Raw genomic sequence first — 19611 nt, forward strand, 5'->3', positions numbered from 1 at the left:
TCAAAAGAACTCAAAAACTTTGAGTATGATGGTACAGTCACAGACAAATCACAAAGGAGAAATTCTAAGAAATATTTACTCTTTTTTTTTTTGGTGCTGGGAATTGAACCCAAGACCTTGCTCATGCTAAGCATACTCTACCACTGAGTTATGCCTCCAGCCCCAAGAAACCTTTACTTTATTGAGACTTCACAGAGAATGGTTCTAATGGTTAACTTGATATTCATTTTAGGTGAATTTAATAATTTCATGCTGTGGTTAAGATTATTTTTTTTCTGACTTCTACCAGAAAGCTGGAATTACATTTCAAATGGCCAACCACTTGCCAAACCTTGTTAATCTCAATGAAGATCCACAACTATCAGAGATGCTGCTGTATATGATAAAAGAAGGAGTAACTACAGTTGGAAAGTATAAATCAAACTCAAGCCATGATATTCAGTTATCTGGGGTGCTGATTGCTGATGATCATTGGTATGTTAATTTTCTAAACCAAAGGTCCCCTACTTGTTTTTCAGTAGACTTCCATTTCTTATTGATGTGGAGTTTCCTTGTATGAAGCATTCATTTACACTGATTCTTTGCAGTACTTCTTCAAATCTATCTTTTTTAGCCAGGAAAAACACAGTGTTGTGTAAGGATAGCAGGTGAGTTACTCTCAATATAAGATATAATGTAATGTTCCCTGTATTTTTGTTTTGGTGTACTTGATCTGTTGGCTGAAGGATAATTTATTTTCTTAGAATTATGACGGGCATAAAAGTAAATTTGCATCTATCTAATGTGGTAGAATAGTTAGATTGACCTATTTAAAAATTTCGTTTTATGTTAATTTTGTTTACATAAGTGGAATGATTCTTGTATATATTGGGATGATAGTGTTTATAAACTTCTTTGGTTTACGTTGTGTTTTTGAGATTCTTCCATGTTCATGCTTCCCTTAAAGTATTACATTTATATGAATTATCTGTTATTATAATCTAGTCTATTTTGTTCATAGATATTTGGGTTGTTTTTAAGTTTTTGCTACCACAATATTGCTGAGTATTCTTGTACATATCTCCTGATAAAAATGTAAAGAGTTTCTTTAGAGCAGTTTCCCAGATGGTAAGGTGATATATTGACCCTAAGAGTTCTCAGGGAAGCTTGTAAGAACTTGGGAGGCCTGACCCATCAGACCAGAGAGCAGTCTATTTTCCCCAAGCTGCTTGATGATTTTTAAAGTGTGCTATAATGATTTTTAAAGTTTAGAAAGTGTGTATTAGAGATATTAGGTTGTAGGATATGTGCCTATTCAAGTTTACTAGAGATTTGCAAATTGTATTCCAAAATGATTATCAGTTTCTATTCCCATTTCACTGAATGTTCCTCTTACTTCTCCTCATCACCAACACTTAGAACTGTCAGACTTTTTAATGCCAATCTGGTGGATGTCAAACAGTTATCTCACTACGGATTCACTTTGCATTTCCTCTACTAGTAATGAGGCTGAGCCTGTTTTTGACTTGCGTTGTCCTTTGTGCTTTTAAATTAGATTGATTTTGTTCTTAATGATTTGTAAGAGTTCTTTGTATAATCTGGTTGCCAATCTTGGTAAGTTTTATATGTTGGAAGAACCTTTTTTTTTTTATCTTGAGGCTCATCTTCCATACTCTTATGCCTTTTGATTGATTCAAGTTCTTTTTTAAAAATTTGTATTTTTTATACCTTTATTTTATTTATTCATTTTTATGTGGTGCTGAGGATTAATCCCAGTACCTCACATGTGCTAGGCAAGTGCTCTACCACTGAGCCACAACCACAGCCCTTGATCAAGTTCTTAATTTTATTTCAGTACCCAGTATGAATATTTTCCTTTATTGGTTGTTAGTGTTTTTTTTTTTTGGTACCGGGGATTGAACTCACAGGCACTCGATCGCTGAGCCGCATCCCTAGCCCTATTTTGTATTTTATTTAGAGACAGGGTCTCACTGAGTTGCTTAGTGCCTCACTTTTGCTGAGGCCTCCAGCCGCTGGGATTATAGGCCTGCACCACCACGCCCAGCCCTACGGTTGTTAGTTTTGTGTTTTCTTTAAAAAAGGATATTTCTACATTGAAGTCATAAAAATGTTTCCTTAATTTTTCTTCTTGATGTTTTGAAGTTTTGTTTCTTATTTACAGCCTTAAGTAGTCTGAAACTATTTGTTGTGAAGTAGAGATCTAAATTTATTTTTCATAGGAATAACCAATTCTTGTACCTTATATTAAATAGTATATGGCTTCTTTTGTGTTCTGCAGTGCTTTTACGAAAAAACTCTAAAAAATAAAAATAAGAAAGTAAAAAAAAAACTCTATAATTATGAGATGTGTTTCTTCTCACTGACACCCCATATTCTTAATTGCTTTTGCTTTATAATTTGTCTTTATATCTGATAGGACAGTTGCCATATGCTTCAAGTTTCTCTGTTCTTCTATTAACAAATATAGTATTATTTACATCAGTGGCAAAGATACAGAGCATACACCCGAAGAACTAATAATGTGGTAGACAGCTGGGTGTGGCGGCACATACCTGTAACCCCAGCAACTTGGGAGGCTGTGGTAGAGGATCACAGTTCAAGACCAGCGTAAGCAATTTAGGTAGACCCTGTATCAAAATAAAAAACAAAAAGGACTGGGGATGAGTGGTAGAGTGCCCCTGAGTTCTATCCCTAGTACCAGAGTTGTCGGGGAAGAAGTCCACTGAGGGGCTAGGAGACTCTTGCCTAGGGGCTGGGGCTGACTTGCCTTGGAACTCCCTACTTCCTCTTTTAGTGCATCTGTCATTGTTTTTTTTACTCACTAGACTGAACTCTGTGATAGCTGGTTTCATATTTATCTTCACTGATGACACACATCTGGCTCATGGGGTCCCCATGAATAAAAGACATCAGTATCAGTACTCAAGTGTAGATGAGTATTACATACTTAGTGAGAGGGAAAATTTCACTTCTAGCCCCAAAGAAAAGCTTCTTAGAGGACTCTAGTATGTAAATTGAGCCTTGAAGGATGATGGAGACAAGGGAGAGAACATTCTACGTTGAAAGAATGACTAAAAAACGGAGGAAAGCCTTTATTATGGCAAAGTCAGGGTCTTGGTATGGTTGATTGTGAGATGAATTTTTATGGGAAATGGTGGCAGATGAGAGACTGGTGACTACAGCCAGACTGTGTGGGGTCCAGAATGCTAGGCCATGGAATTTGGATGATAGAGTAGATATAACTAGGAAAGGGAAGAGTTCGAATAGGTGAACATTGTTTAAAACTTTGTCTGGCTAAGGCACTAAACTTATAGTTAGTACTCTATGCTGCATAGACGTGAACTGTTTTTCCCAGATAATTTTTTTTCTAGATGTGTTGCTTGAATGAACTATTATTCTTTAATACTTATTACAGATCTTGGAGCCTAATCTGTAGCTAGTCCTTTGGTTAGGACTTAGCTTTGGCCACCATTTTCTCTTTCTGTCCAGTTAGCTCTTTGGAATTTCTTTCCTATTGTTCAAATAAAAATACTCCAAGGAATATGTGGCCTTTCTAGCTATTTTTCCATTTTCATCTTATAGTCAGGATCCATTAAATTAGATGACTAAAGAATATGCTTTTATCTCCCTGTCTTTCCTTTCTCTATAATATCTTACTTCATAAGGGAAAAATGTTGTTTGTTCCGTTATTAAAGTTTATTTATAAAGCCAGAAACTTAGAAAAAATAAGAACACTTAAAACCATTCCATTCATAGGTAAACATTGTTAATATTTTAATTTCTTTTTCTTTAATTTTTTAATGTATTTTTTTTTTTTCCATTTTTGGGGAAGGCTTTTACATTTTTTTTCTTTTTAAAAATAAGTTAAAATGCATACAATGAAAATTCTTCCTATAACTGGTGGATAGAATTGCTGGAGAGGGTAGACTTTTTTCACTAAGCTTCAAAATCTGGCTGAAGGCTTGAAATCTAAAGGAAAATAAAATAATTTTAAGTTATTTTTACTACAAACTGATGTGAACTTTTAACGTGATAGAATAACCCAAGCAGGATTATCCCATCTGGCCTTTTCTTAATTTTTCAGAGTATCCTGTAATTGTAATGTGTGTGCTTCTTATTTTAACAGTACTATCAAAAACTTTGGAGGGACAGTGAGTCTTATCCCAGTTGGGGAAGCCAAAACATATGTAAATGGAAAAGATATTTTGGAACCTACAGTATTACATCATGTAAGTTGATGGGTGCTACAGCATAAGAAACTGTTTGACTTTGGGCATGCTGTTTAATTTCTTTGAGTTGTAGTTTTCTCTAGTACAAGGGAATTGAACTGGATTAAGATTTTTTTCATTTCAAAAACTCTTTTTCCTATTAATTCATTAGTTGCCTTCTTTGGTACCAAGACAAAACTTATATTACTTCAAAGCAGTAACTGGAGAACTGAACATGGACAACATTATTATGTGTCTTCTGAAGACCTAGCCTTTGGAAGCAGGCCAGACAGGGTTAAAATCTTGGCTCTGCCATTTGCTGTGTGACCTTTGGCTACTTAGCCAGATGATTGAATGATCTCACACAAAGATAATTTTTAGAGCATTATTAATAATTACATCGGGAGAACTTGCATAAACAAGTTATTGTAGGCAAACCCAGATGTGTGTTCACTCTCTATATATCCTATTTTTCAGGGATAGTGGAAGATTAAATAAAACAATTTGTTATAGTTTTAAAAACATTGCCTGAAAAGAGTAAGCTCTCAGTGAGTATGTGTTGTTATTATTTAAGGTCTGTTATTAAGGAAACTTTTTAGTTTCCTCTTTCCCAAAATTGGGATAGCATGTATCTTATTGAGTTTCTGTGATACATAAATGAAATTTTATACTCTCTGTCTGTTTCAATGGGTGTGTGTGTATGAAGTGCTTTACACAGTTTTTGGCGTATAGAAAGTATTTAACAAATGAGTTGCTATGATTATGTTATCATTAGTAATACTAATGATTACATTATCATTAGTAGTACTAGATTATTTTGAAATGTTGACTAATGATTTTTCTCATGTAATTTTTTGGTTCAGACGTACTTCAAGTAACAAATTTTTTGGTGTGTTTTAGGGTGATCGGGTGATTCTTGGTGGAGATCATTATTTTAGATTTAATCATCCTGTTGAAGTCCAGAAAGGGAAAAGACCATTCAGTAGAGATACTTTTATAAGCGAGGGTCTAAAAGACTTTGAATTTGCCAAAAATGAGTTACTTTTGGGACAGAGATCACGGTAAGTATTATTATTGTTGTTGTGAAATATTAAGTATGTGAGAAAGGTCTACAGTCGAGTTAATCACATCATGGTAGTTTCCAGGAGTTAAGTCTTCGATTGCTAATTTTTAGTGATGTACATTTTTTTTCTCTTGGTACATTCATTTATTCAACGAGCATTTATTAAGAATTATGTGTTTGTCACTGTACCAAATGCTAGAGATACAAAGAAGAATAGTTGAAACTTATCTCCTGTCCTGCAGGAGTTCATCATCTCATAGGACTTACGGATAGTGGTGCCACAGTCTTGCACTGTGTGATGTGGAAGTTTAGGGGGTGACACCTAGTTTCTACCAAGAGTCAGTGAAGGTTTGTAGGGGATGAGAAGATGTCCCTGGAGCAGAGTCCCAAGAGACTAATAGAAGTTAGCCCCTAAGAAGACTGGGGGAGTGGACATTTATTTTTCTTATCTTTTGCCTCAGTTTTAATTCATGCATTATTGTACTATTTCTGGCTTAAGCTGTGTTCTTGTTAGCTGAACGGTAAGGTATACATAATGAACTGTGGAAGAGTGGACTTTATCTTAAAAGGAGGAGAATTGTTAAAGAATGTTAAGCTTCCATGCAATTCCCCGTCTCCCTCCCTTTCCTTTCCACCTCTCTTCCCTATATAGAGGTAATTTTCTTCTCATGCTCTTCCTCCCTACCCCATTTTGAGTCGCCTCCCTTATATCAGAGAAGACATTCAGCATTTGTTTTTTTGGGATTGGCTAACTTCACTTAGCATAATCCTTTGTTATACAGAATACAAGTATGAAGATGTGAGGGGGAAAAAAAAAGAAGTGGATCACAATAGATTGGGTAGACAGAAGAGATGGGAGGGGAGGGGAAGGGGGGAATAGAAGGACAGCAGAATAAAATAGACATTATTATTACTGGGGTATATATGTGACTGTATACTCAGAAAAATGAGAAATTATATCCCATCTGATTCAAATGTATGCTATATCAAGATCATTGTACTGTCATGTGTAACTAATTAAAACAAATAAAATAAAATAAAAATAAAATAAATAATATCACCTTAAAAAAAAAAAAAGAATGTTAAGCTGATATGAGACACTCATGATTAGAGTCAGTTTTAGAGATCACTCTGATCCACATCTGAAGGGTGGATTAAAGGTAGAGCAAGATTCCAGGCCTCCAGAGCAGTTGAGAGATTCGTGAAGAAAGGTAAGAGAAGTGTGGTTGGGTAGGAGAAACATACAAAGGAGGTAAAATCAACAAGTCTTGTTGACTAAAGGCCAGCAGGAGGAGGAATCAAGGTGACTAGTAGGAGTGGGCGAATGCTGCGTGGTAGTCTTTTAAAAAGCCCAAGCCTACTTTTTACCCTCTTTAGTTTTTTTTTTTTTTTTTTTTTCCCTTGGTGGTGTCATATATGTAGCTTAAAACTTAGCATTGTAGCCATTTCAAGTATGCAGTCCAGTGGCATTTAGTGCCTTCACATTGTGCAGCCATTACCACCGTCCTTTTCATCAGCCCAAACTGGAGCTGTATTCATTAAGCAGTGGCGCCTCACTCTCCTTTCTCCCTACTCGTGGTAACCACTAGCCTTATTTCCTAGTGACATTCTTACTCTTTTTCTATGTGCTACAGTGTTAAAATATTGATTTTATGGGAAGAAAGAAGCTATCTTATTCTGTAATCATTGATTTTTTTTCTCTTATATATTGAGAAGTGATATAGCTGATTTAATGTTTTGACTTATCAAAACGTCAGATTATTACAAATGATTGAAAATATATGATACAGTTTCTGCTTTATCAGCTCTGGTATCATGTACTTGCAGTCATTTCAGTATTTTCTTAATCTATGACCCAAACACAAAAAAGAAGTTATAGAAATATGAAGTCTTACTTTGCTATATCCATTGTTTAGTCTAACATAAAATACCCTTATTTTCTGTTTATTATAATGCTAACTTATAGTATTTACTGTAATATTTACTATAACATTTTATATGATTTATTTTCCCTAAGCTTTAGAAAAATGTATTCATTCACATATCAGGCATTTGCTGTAGAAACTCAGTTAAAAATAAGCAAATTTTCATTCTACATATTTCTTGTGTGTAAATAATTCTAGAGCCAATGAAAAATTTAAGAACACTGTTGAATGTCAGAAACTTTTACAGTTTAATGTTTGTTCAATGGAAAACATTTTAATATGATCAAGGACTGCTCTGATATATACAGAATTCTTGACAGCGTATTCTGTAAATATTTTACTCCTTTGTAGACTTGAAGCTGAAATAAAAGAGGCACAGTTGAAGGCAAAGGAAGAAATGGTGCAGGGAATTCAAATTGCAAAAGAAATGGCTCAGCAAGAGCTTTCTTCTCAAAAAGCTGCATATGAAAGCAAAATACAAGCCCTGGAAACAGAACTGGTAATATGCAGAATTGGGAGTGCACCCAAAGTGATGTGTTGATTGTATAATTGATTGTCCTTCTAAAGGAATTGGGGGAGTATCAGAGATTAGAGAGAGAGCCACAGTGAGGCCAGGCCCTTTTTAGGAAGTAAGTTGGTAGAAAATAATGACTACTGGGGGAAGAAGAAAATGGAGAGGCTTTTGTCCTCTCCACTTGAGATGTGTCTTCTCTCCATGGCTTACTGATAATTTCGCATTCCCAGAAACACATTTTAGAGGAGAGTACTCTAAAAAGTTTGACTAATGACATTTCTTTTTAGTTAGATGAATTAATCTGAATGAAATAAAGTACAGGACTTTCCTAATAGTAATTTCTTTTGCATTGATAAAGGGAAGGACTTTTGTACTTTTGGGAGGTAAAATGTTTTTGAAAAAATGCTCTGCACTTTTTCCTCAGTTATTTTTTATTAATGTTCTTTAAAGAGAGAAGAATCTCAAAGGAAGAAAATGCAGGAAATAAATAACCAAAAGGCTAATCACAAAATTGAAGAATTAGAAAAGGCAAAGCAACATCTTGAACAGGAAGTATATGTCAACAAAAAGCGATTAGAAATGGAGACTTTGGCTACGAAGCAGGTAATTTCATTTTAAGTTTGCTGTATTCTGAAGGGAAGTTGAATTTCCTTCCTTCCTTCCTTCCTTCCTTCCTCTTCCTCTTCCTCTTCCTCTTTCTCTCTTTCTCTTTCTTTTTTTTTTTAAAGAGTGTTTGATTTGAATATGAAACCACAAGAATGGGGTCCTAAATTTATACTCCATGTATGCACAATATGTCAAAATACACTCTACTGTTATGTATTTCTAAACAGGACAAATTAAAAAAAAAAAAAGTGTTTGATATCTTAATAGGCCAGAGACAAGTCCACGTCCCTAAGTGAGAAACGGCTCCTCTTGCCTCACGCTCACACATTATCACACAGGTGTTTGGCGGAGAGCATTCTTATTTCCAGCTAGTTCCATCCCAGTTTTCTCTGTATACATCTACATCTGTCCTGTCATCAGTCATGCCAGATAATGTAAAGTACAATTATAGTTGGGCTCAGTGTATAGTAGGAATGTCAGAATGAAACATTGTCTGCCCTGGAAAGAGCAGCAAGCTGGAATTTCCTAATAAGAACTCACCATAAGGCATTCCATACACCAGACTTGCCAGCTTAGGCATTTACTTCTATCATATCATCAAGGACAGAAGAAACTTTTCTAGGACTGAAGGATAAAATAAAAATATTACTGTTAATGTCTTTTGTCAATTTACTGACAATATTTTTTGCCAGTTTTTATATTAGTGGTTCTTAAAGTGCAGTTCCATTATCAGCATCATCTGCAGATCTGTGAGAAATGTAAGGTTTTAGGTCCCACTCCAGAACCACGAGTCAGAAACACAGGGGTCAGAGCCCGGAATTTGTTTTAGCAAGGTCTGCAGGAGATTCTGATGAATGCTGAAATTTGAGACCAGCTGTTTTAATCTTTACTTTGGTTCCTTATATCTTAAGGTTTTATTCTGAAATGGCAATTTTATTTCTCTTTCTTCCATGTTTGTGGAATGGAGATGGGAGTAGGGTTGGAAGAAAATACTCCTAGTAATTCCAAAGAAATGTCGGTACAGAAATAACACTACTCGACAGCTCAGGACACTAGTAGCTAGTGAGCCACACTGGAGAGTTTGGAGAAAAACATACCAATGCTTAAGTCTTTTTTTTAAATTTAATTAATTTCTTTTATTTATATATGACAGTGGAATGCATTACAATTCTTGTTATACAAATAGAGCACAATTTTTCATATCTCTGGTTGTATACAAAGTATATTCACATCAGTTCATGTCTTTATACATGTACTTTGGATTACAATGACCATCACATTTCACCATCATTTCTAACCCCATATCCTCTCCTTTCCCCTCCCACCCTTCTGCCCTATCTAAAGTTTGTCTATTCCTCCCATGCTCCCTCACCCTACCCCACTATGAATCAGCCTCCTTACATCAGAGAAAACACTCGGCATTTGGTTTTTTTGGGATTGGCTAACTTTACTTAGCATTATCTTCTCTAACTCCATCCATTTACCTGCTAATGCTGTGATTTTATTCTCTTTTAGTGCTGAGTAATATTCCATTGTGTATATATGGCACATTTTCTTTATTTATTCATCTACTGAAGGGCATCTAGGTTGGTTCCACATTTTAGCTGTTGTGAATTGTGCTGCTGTAAACATTAATGTGGCTGTAGTAGTATGCTCTTTTTAAGTCCTTTGGGTATAGACCCAAGGAGAAGGGATAGCTAGATCAAATGGTGGTTTTATTCACAATTTTCCAAGAAATCTCCATACTGCTTTCCATATTGGCTGCACCAATTTGCAGCCCCACCAGCAGTGTATGAGTGTACTTTTCCCCCCACATCCTTGCTAACACTTATTGTTGTTTGTATTCTTAATAGCTGCCATTATGACTGGAGTGAGATGAAGTAGAGTAGTTTTGATTTGCATTTCTCTAATTGCTAATGATGATGAACATTTTTTCATAAATTTGTTGATTGATTGTATATCATCTTCTTAGAAGTGTCTGTTCAGGTCCTTGGCCCATTTATTAATTGGGTTATTTGTTTTTTTGGTGCTTAGCTTTTTGAGTTCTTAATATACCCTGGAGATTAGTGCTCTATCTGATGTGTAAGGGGTACCACTGCTTAAATCTTGAAAAACATTTATTTGGAGGCTATTTGTGAATTTAAAAAAAATTTTTTTTATTCATTCAACAAATTTTCTTGAATGTGCCTTTTTTTCAGCACTCTTTTTTTCTCTAAAGGTTATTTACTTCCTATAAGTGGAAAGAAAAAGATTAATTTGTGCCACTAAAAATTCCTAATGATTTTGTGATGAAAAAAATCATATTATTAAGAAATTTTATAAATCATTAAAAAAAACCCTTTTGTGTTTTAATAAGACATACTAACCATGAAATAAATACTATCATGAGGTTTAATTTTATTGTGCTACCATTATTCATCTATTTTTTAAAAATAGATTTTATTGTATACATAAGGTATTTAACATGATGTTATAGGATACATCTAAATGATAAAATGGTTACTGTAGAGAAGCTAATTAACATATTTATCATTTCAATCTGATTTTATAATTTCTCTGCCTATCTTCATGTGTGGGTCTGTATGAATGAATATCAATTAGGCTTTAGAAGACCACAGCATCCGCCATGCAAGAATTCTGGAAGCTTTGGAAAAGGAAAAGGAAAAAATTGCTCAAGAAGTACAAATTCTACAGCAGAATCGGAGTAATAAGGATAAAACTTTTACAAGTGAGTATGTGTTGATTTTAGCAGACATTTTCTAAAGTTATATATGTTATTACATATAATGACTAAATGTTGGTTGCCTTTTTTTTTCTTTCTTTTTTTATGGTACTATGGATTGAACCCAGGGGTGCTCTACCACTTAAGCTAAATCCTTAGCTCATTTTTTTTTTTTTTTTTTAATTTTTTTTTATTTTGAGACAGGATCTTGTTAAGTTGCTGGGCTGCCCTTAGATTTGTGATCTTCCTGCCTTGGCCTCTTGAGTCACTGGTATTACAGATGTGCACAACCACACTCAGCTGTTGGTTGCCTTTATATAGTAATAGTGTTTTATTCTAGATGTTGCCACTCTTCCAAGCTTCAATAAATTTGTATGAATTTTTTTTAGAATATTCAATTTTTAGATTACTTAATTATATGAGTTCAATATATGGAATATGTTCTCCCTCCCCCAACAAAAAAATTATATTTTGAAATTCTAACTCCCAATATGGTGGTATTGGGAGGTACAGCCTTGGTAGGTGTCATGAGAGCCCCGTCCTTATGAATGAAATTGATGCCTGTCCTTATGAATGAAATTGATGCCCTTATAAAAGAAATCCTAGAAAAACTCCTCATCCCTTCTACCAACCAAAGATGTGACAAGAACATGATGGCAGTCTTCAACTCAAAGGAAGGCTCTTACCAGAACCCAGCCATGCTAGCTACCACTCTGATCTTGGACTTCCAGCTTCCAAAACTGTGAGAAATAAATTTCTGTGGTTTATATGCCACTCAGGCTATGATAATTTGTTAAAGCAGATCAAATAAAATAATAAGCAAATGGTAAACAAAATTCCAAGTATTGTTTAATGTACAACATAATTTTTAAAACATATATTATTATAACCCTAAATCTTTATTTTATATCTAGTTGAACTAATCCTGGGCATTTTGTTTACTTAGAGATTTTTTTTTCTAGCTTTACTGAGGTATAATTTAAAAAAATACATATATTTAAGGTATACAATATGTTTATATACATTATGAAATGATTAGCATAATTAAACTAATTAGCATAGTTAATAGTATTCAAATATTGCCATTGTTCTTCTTTTTTTTTGTCTGAATATGTCACAATGAACTTCATTATATATATAATTATAATGCACTAATAAAATCATAATAAAAAGTTGTCATTATTATAGAAATTTCTATTGGACAGTTCTATTCTTGAGTTTATAGTATGAATCTTTAACATCACATGGATTCTGACAATGAAATTATATTAAATTTTTTTTTCATATTTTTTTTTATTGGTTGTTCAAAACATTATGAAGCTCTTGACATATCATATTTCATACATTAGATTCAAGTGGGTTATGAACTCCCATTTTTACCCCAAATACAGATTGCAGAATCACATCGGTTACACATCCACATTTTTACATAATGCCCTATTAGTAACTGTTGTATTCTGCTACCTTTCCTATCCTCTACTATCCCCCCTCCCCTCTCCTCCCATCTTCTCTCTATACCCCATCTACTGTTATTCATTTCTCTCTTTGTTTATTTTCCCATTCCCCTCACAACCTCTTATATGTAATTTTGTATAACAGTGAGGGTCTCCCTCCATTTCCATGCAATTTCCCTTTTCTCTCCCTTTCCCTCCCACCTCATGTCTCTGTTTAATGTTAATCTTTTCTTCCTGCTCTTCCTCCCTGCTCTGTTCTTAGTTGCTCTCGTTATATCAAAGAAGACATTTGGTATTTGTTTTTTAAGGATTGGCTAGCTTCACTAAGCATAATCTGCTCTAGTGCCATCCATTTCCCTGCAAATTCCATGATTTTGTCATTTTTTTAGTGCTGCGTAATACTCCATGGTGTATAAATGCCACATTTTTTTTATCCATTCATCTATTGAAGGGCATCTGGGTTGGTTCCACAGTCTAGCAATTGTGAATTGTGCTGCTATGAACATCGATGTGGCAGTATCCCTGTAGTACGCTCTTTTAAGGTCTTCAGGGAATAGACCGAGAAGGGCAATAGCTGGGTCAAATGGTGGTTCCATTCCCAGCTTTCCCAGGAATCTCCATACTGCTTTCCAAATTGGCCGCACCAGTTTGCAGTCCCACCAGCAATGTACAAGAGTACCCTTTTCCCCACATCCTCGCCAGCACTTGTTGTTGTTTGACTTCATAATGGCTGCCAATCTTACTGGAGTGAGATGGTATCTTAGGGTGGTTTTGATTTGCATTTCTCTGACTGCTAGAGATGGTGAGCATTTTTTCATGTACTTGTTGATTGATTGTATGTCCTCCTCTGAGAAGTGTCTGTTCAGGTCCTTGGCCCACTTGTTGATTGGGTTATTTGTTATCTTATTGTCTAATTTTTTGAGTTCTTTGTATACTCTGGATATTAGGGCTCTATCTGAAGTGTGAGGAGTAAAAATTTGTTCCCATGATGTAGGCTCCCTATTTACCTCTCTTATTGTTTCTCTTGCTGAGAAAAAACTTTTTAGTTTAAGTAAGTCCCATTTGTTGATTCTTGTTATTAGCTCTTGTGCTATGGGTGTCCTATTAAGGAATTTGGAGCCCGACCCCACAATATGTAGATCGGAGACAACTTTTTCTTCTATCAGACGCAGAGTCTCTGATTTGATATCAAGCTCCTTGATCCATTTTGAGTTAACTTTTGTGCATGGCGAGAGGAGGGGATTCAGTTTCATTTTGTTGCATATGGATTTCCAGTTTTCCCAACACCATTTGTTGAAGATGCTATCCTTCCTCCATTGCATGCTTTTAGCCCCTTTATCAAATATAAGATAGTTGTAACTTTGTGGATTAGTCTCTGTGTCCTCTATTCTGTACCATTGGTCCACCCACCTGTTTTGGTACCAGTACCATGCTGTTTTTGTTACTATTGCTCTGTAATATAGTTTGAAATCTGGTATCGCTATACCGCCTGATTCACACTTCCTGCTTAGAATTGCTTTTGCTATTCTGGGTCTTTTATTTTTCCATATGAATTTCATGATTGCTTTCTCTATTTCTACAAGAAATGCCGTTGGGATTTTGATTGGCATTGCATTAAACCTATAGAGAACTTTTGATAATATCGCCATTTTGATGATGTTAGTTCTGCCTATCCACGAACAGGGTATATTTTTCCATCTTCTAAGATCTTCTTCTACTTCTCTCTTTAGGGTTCTGTAGTTTTCATTGTATAAGTCTTTCACCTCTTTTGTTAGGTTGATTCCCAAGTATTTTATTTTTTTTTGAGGATATTGTGAATGGAGTGTTTTTCCTCATTTCCGTTTCAGAAGTTTTGTCGCTGATATACAGAAATACCTTTGATTTATGTCTGTTGATTTTATATCCTGCCACTTTGCTGAATTCATTTATTAGTTCTAGTAGTTTTTTTGTAGACCCTTTTGGGTCTTCTAGGTATAGAATCATGTCATCTGCAAATAGTGATAATTTAAGTTCTTCTTTTCCTATTTTTATGCCTTTAATTTCTTTCGTCTGTCTAATTGCTCTGGCCAGTGTTTTGAGAACTATATTGACTAGAAGTGGTGATAGAGGGCATCCCTGTCTTGTTCCAGATTTTAGAGGGAATGCCTTCAATTTTTCTCCATTCAGAATGATGCTAGCCTGAGGCTTAGCATAGATAGCTTTTACAATGTTGAGGTAAGTTCCTGTTATCCCTAGTTTTTCTAATGTTTTGAACATAAAGCAATGCTGTACTTTGTTGAATGCTTTTTCCGCATCTATCGAGATGATCATATGGTTCTTATTTTTAAGTCTATTGATGTGGTGAATAACATTTATTGATTTCCGTATATTGAACCAGCCTTGCATCCCAGGGATGAATCCTACTTGATCATGGTGCACAATTTTTTTGATGTGCCTTTGTATCCGATTCGCCAGAATTTTATTGAGGATTTTTGCATCTAGGTTCATTAGAGATATTGGTCTGTAGTTTTCTTTCTTTGAGGTGTCTTTGTCTGGTTTCGGAATCAGGGTGATGTTGGCCTCATAGAATGAATTTGGAAGAGCTCCCTCTTTTTCTATTTCCTGAAATAACTTGAAAAGTAATGGTATTAATTCTTCTTTAAAGGTTTTGTAAAACTCCGCTGTATACCCATCCGGTCCTGGGCTTTTCTTGGTTGGTAGTCTTTTGATTGCTTCTTCTATTTCATCCATTGATATTGGTCTTTTCAAATTGTGTGTATCCTCCTGACTCAGTCTGGGCAAATCATATGACTTAAGAAATTTATCGATGTCTTCACTATCTTCTATTTTATTGGAATATAGGTTTTCAAAATAATTTCTAATTGTCTTCTGTATTTCTGTAGCATCTGTTGTGATATTGCCTTTTTCATCCCGTATGTTAGTAATTTGAGTTCTCTCTCTTCTTCTCTTCGTTAGCATGGCTAAGGGTCTGTCGATCTTATTTATTTTTTCAAAGAACCAACTTTTAGTTTTGTTAATTTTTTCAATAGTTTCTTTTGTTTCAATTTCGTTGATTTCCGCTCTGATTTTACTTATTTCTTGCCTTCTGCTACATTTGCTGTTGTTTTGCTCTTCCTTTTCTAGGGCTTTGAGATGAAGTGTGAACTCATTTATTTGTTGGTTTTTCCTTTTTTTGAGGAATGACCTCCAGGCGATGAATTTCCCTCTTAAAACTGCTTTCATTGTGTCCCATAGATTCCGATATGTTGTGTCTGTATTTTCATTTATCTCTAAGAATTTTTTGATTTCCTCCTTTATGTCTTCTGTAACCCATTGATCATTCAGTAACATATTGTTCATTTTCCATGCGATGTAGGATTTTTCCTTCTTTCTTTTATCATTGATTTCTAGTTTCATTCCATTATGATCAGATAAAATGCATGGTATTATCTCCACCCCTTTATATTTACTGAGGGTTGCCCTATGGCATAATATATGGTCTATTTTTGAGAAGGATCCATGTGCTGCTGAGAAAAAAGTATATCCACTTGATGATGGTTGATATATTCTATATATGTCAGTTAAGTCTAGGTTATTGATTGTGATATTGAGTTCTATAGTTTCTTTATTCAACTTTTGTTTGGAGGATCTGTCCAATGGTGAGAGAGGTGTGTTGAAGTCACCCCTAATTATTGTATTGTGGTCTATTTGATTCTTGAACTTGAGGAGAATTTGTTTTATGAACGTTGCAGCACCATTATTTGGTGCATAAATATTGATAATTGTTATGTCTTGTTGGTGAATGGTTCCTTTTAACAGTATATAATGTCCTTCCTTATCCGTTTTGTTTAACTTAGTCTTGAAGTCGATTTTATTCGATATGAGGATGGCCACCCCTGCTTGCTTACGAGGACCGTGTGCGTGGTATATTTTTTTCCCAACCTTTCACCTTCAGCCTGTGTATGTCTTTTCCAATCAGATGTGTCTCCTGGAGTCAGCATATTGTTGGATTTGTTTTTTTAATCCATGTTACCAGCCTATGTCGCTTTATTGGAGAGTTTAAGCCATTAACGTTTAGAGTTACTATTGATATATGGTTTGTACTTCCAGCCATGTTTGATTATTTATCTTTTTTTTTTTTTAATTTAGTTTGTTTCTCCATGATTAGCTTTCCCCCCGCCCTCTGTCTTTACCGAGGCACTTCCCACTGATGGTTTTGGTTATTGTTTTTCATTTCTTCCTCGTGTAGTGTTTTGCTCAAGACGCTTTGCAATGCTGGTTTTCTGGCTGCAAATTCTTTTAGCTTTTGTTTATCATGAAAGATTTTTATTTCGTTGTCATACCTGAAGCTTAATTTTGCTGGATACAGAATTCTTGGTTGGCATCCATTGTCTTTCAGTGTTTGAAATAACGTTGTTCCAGGATCTTCTCGCTTTCAGCGTCTGTGATGAAAAATCCATTGTTAACCTTATTGGTTTACCCCTGAATGTAATCTGCCTCCTTTCTCTTGTAGCTTTTAATATTTTCTCTTTGTTCTGTATATTGGATATCTTCATAACAATGTGTCTTGGCGTTGGTCTACTGTGATTTTGTGTGCTCGGTGTCCTGTATGCATCTACAATTTGTATATCCGTTTCCTTTTTTATTTCTGGAAAGTTTTCTGTAATTATTTCATTCAGTAGGTTACTCATTCCCTTGGTTTGAATCTCTATACCTTCCTCTATCCCGATGACTCGTCAGTTTGGTTTTTTTATGTTATCCAATATCTCTTGGATGTTTTTCTCGTGATTTTTTACCAACCTTTCTGAGTTGGCTAGACTCTTTTCAAGATGATATATTTTGTCTTCATTATCTGACGTTCTAGCTTCTACTTGCTCCACTCTGTTAGTGATACTCTCATTTGAGTTTTTAATTTGGCTTATAGTTTCCTTCATTTCTAGAATTATTGTTTGATTTTTTTTATAATCTCTATCTCCTGATAAAGATGCTTAACTTCTTCTTTTATCTGTTTATGTAATTCATTTTCAATGTGTTCTTTCACTGTTTGAATTTGCTGTCTCGTATCCTCTTTAAGGTTCCATTCCATCTGTCTAATATGTCTTTATATGACCATTTTTCTGATGACTCTAGGTCCTCCTGAATATTTAGGCTGTCCTGCATTGTTTGTACTCCTTTTCTTCCTTGCTTTTTCATGCTGCTCATGTTACTTCTTGTTCTGTTTGACTGCTGAGTTACTGTTTACTCTTATAAATTTATTTGATGCTTGGGAGGAAAGATATTAGAAGGGAAGGGAAGAAGTCACTAAAGAGAATGAGAGTAAGCAGGTAGAATTCAAGGAAGGGGGAATAAGAAAATTGAAAAGAAATGAAAAGACAAGAAAAAAATAGAAAATAAAAAAAGAAAAAAAATTTTTTTAAAAAATAATAATAAAAAAATGAAAATGAAAATTAAAAAATAATAAAATTAAAAAATTAAAAAACAACAAAAAAAATGAAAATGAAAAAAAAACCCAAATTAAAAAAAAATAAATGCAATCTTAGAGTTTTATTAACTTCTCTTCCAGTAGGTGGAGCTGTGCCCACTGGGCCAAGCTTCTCCTCTCAATAGGTGGGAACCAATCACTGTGCAGCAGCTCTTCCTCCCAGACTGGGAGGGTCTCCAATCCTGAGTGCCTAGGGCCTTCTCTTGTTTCTAGTCACTTCCCCACTTTTCCTCAAGCCAGGCCCTCTCACCAGTGATGCTCACCACAATACTGGCTACACGCCAGGTCTGCTGCTCCTGGGAGCCCTGTTTTCATGAACGCCTGGGCACACTCTCCCTGTTTGCCATTCCCTCAGACCCTAAGTTTGTAGAGCTTGGGGCTGAGAACCCCCAGCGAATTTGCTTGCCCTCTGGTAGCCACGCCCCTGGTAGCTGGTGCAAGAGACCTCAGTTGTCAGCACTGGTGGGAGCGGTAGCCGGGAGTTCCACGCCGCGAGTCCCGCGCCACTCCTGATTCCCTCGGTCTGGCTATTGTGCTCATGGGAGAGCTGGGAGGGGCCCTTAAGGTTTCCCCGCTGTGTGGAGAGGGATGGCTAGGGGATTACACACCTGTCGCTGCTGGTTTCAATGAAGTTATCTCCTCCGCTGCGTTCTGGTGACATCAGTTCTCTGCCATGGTGGTATCCCATGCAAATGGTGACCGTTCGTTCCCTTTGCCGGGTGACCAATGCAACGGGTGGGTCCTGACTGTCTCTCCCAAGCCCCGTTTCAATCCTGTGGCCACTGCCTATGAGGGCTCTATTGGCTTTTACCTCCATAATTTCAGAAGGGCCGACCAGTTGTTTCAGCGGGATCGTTAGTGCTGAGTCACAGCAGTTTGGCTGCGAGAAGCAGGCGAACGGGAGCTTGAATGCAGCCGATCTGGGCTCGGTGTGTGTTCTGAGAGGCCCAGACTGTTCGCCCCAGATCCACGTCAGCTCAGCATTGCCTAGTGATCCTGAGCAAACAGCATTTAGACAGTTTACGACTCCCTATGCCCACGCAGCTGAAGAGGTCAGAGACTTGATCTCTCCTCGACCGCCGCCATGTTGGATCTCCATTGTTCTTCTTGTATGGTGAGAATTATTAAGATTTACCCTCTGGGCAGATTTCAAGTATACAATATCACAGGGGCTACATTAGATCTCTAGAACTTGTTCAATATACTTACCCAAAGCTTTGCACTTTATGATCAACATCTTCCCATTGCCCCCACCTTATAGCTCCTGGCAACCACTCTTCTCTCTGCTTCTTTGAGTTCAACTTAGAGTCCATATACAAGTGAGATCATGCACTAATTGTCTGTGTCTGGCTTATTTCCCTTAGCGTAATGTTATCCAGAATTTCTTTCCTTTTTTTATTGGCTGAATAATATTCTACAATTACACCACTTTTTCTTTTTCTTTTTCTTTTTTTATTGAGACATAATATATAGGGTATATTATAGTAATTAAATATACATATATACAATGTGTACTAATCACATCAGGATAAAAAACATTTCCATCTCTTTAAATGGAACTTTGTACTCTTCTAGTCATTTTGAAATATATCATAGATTGTTTTCACCTGTAATTACCCCATTATGCAATACTGTCCTGAAGAGTACCACATGTAATT

The 19611-nt window shown here is 35.7% G+C and overlaps 1 protein-coding gene across 1 annotated transcript in view; it reads left to right on the top strand.

The window, feature by feature from the left end:
• Positions 1–19611, top strand: part of Kif14 (kinesin family member 14) — a 61584-nt gene that overhangs the window by 19534 nt on the left and 22439 nt on the right. Inside the window, exons 13-18 of the mRNA XM_046464594.2 lie at positions 290–474; positions 4127–4229; positions 5109–5269; positions 7548–7695; positions 8161–8313; positions 10918–11044. Coding sequence (XP_046320550.1) covers positions 290–474; positions 4127–4229; positions 5109–5269; positions 7548–7695; positions 8161–8313; positions 10918–11044 — 877 coding nt within the window. The remainder of the gene's footprint in view (positions 1–289; positions 475–4126; positions 4230–5108; positions 5270–7547; positions 7696–8160; positions 8314–10917; positions 11045–19611) is intronic.

The sequence above is a fragment of the Marmota monax genome, unplaced genomic scaffold (genome assembly GCF_021218885.2).
Source record: "Marmota monax isolate L192 unplaced genomic scaffold, Marmota_monax_Labrador192_F-V1.1 WCK01_AAM20220418_F8-fsc00099, whole genome shotgun sequence".
In the NCBI taxonomy this organism is placed as follows: domain Eukaryota; kingdom Metazoa; phylum Chordata; class Mammalia; order Rodentia; family Sciuridae; genus Marmota; species Marmota monax.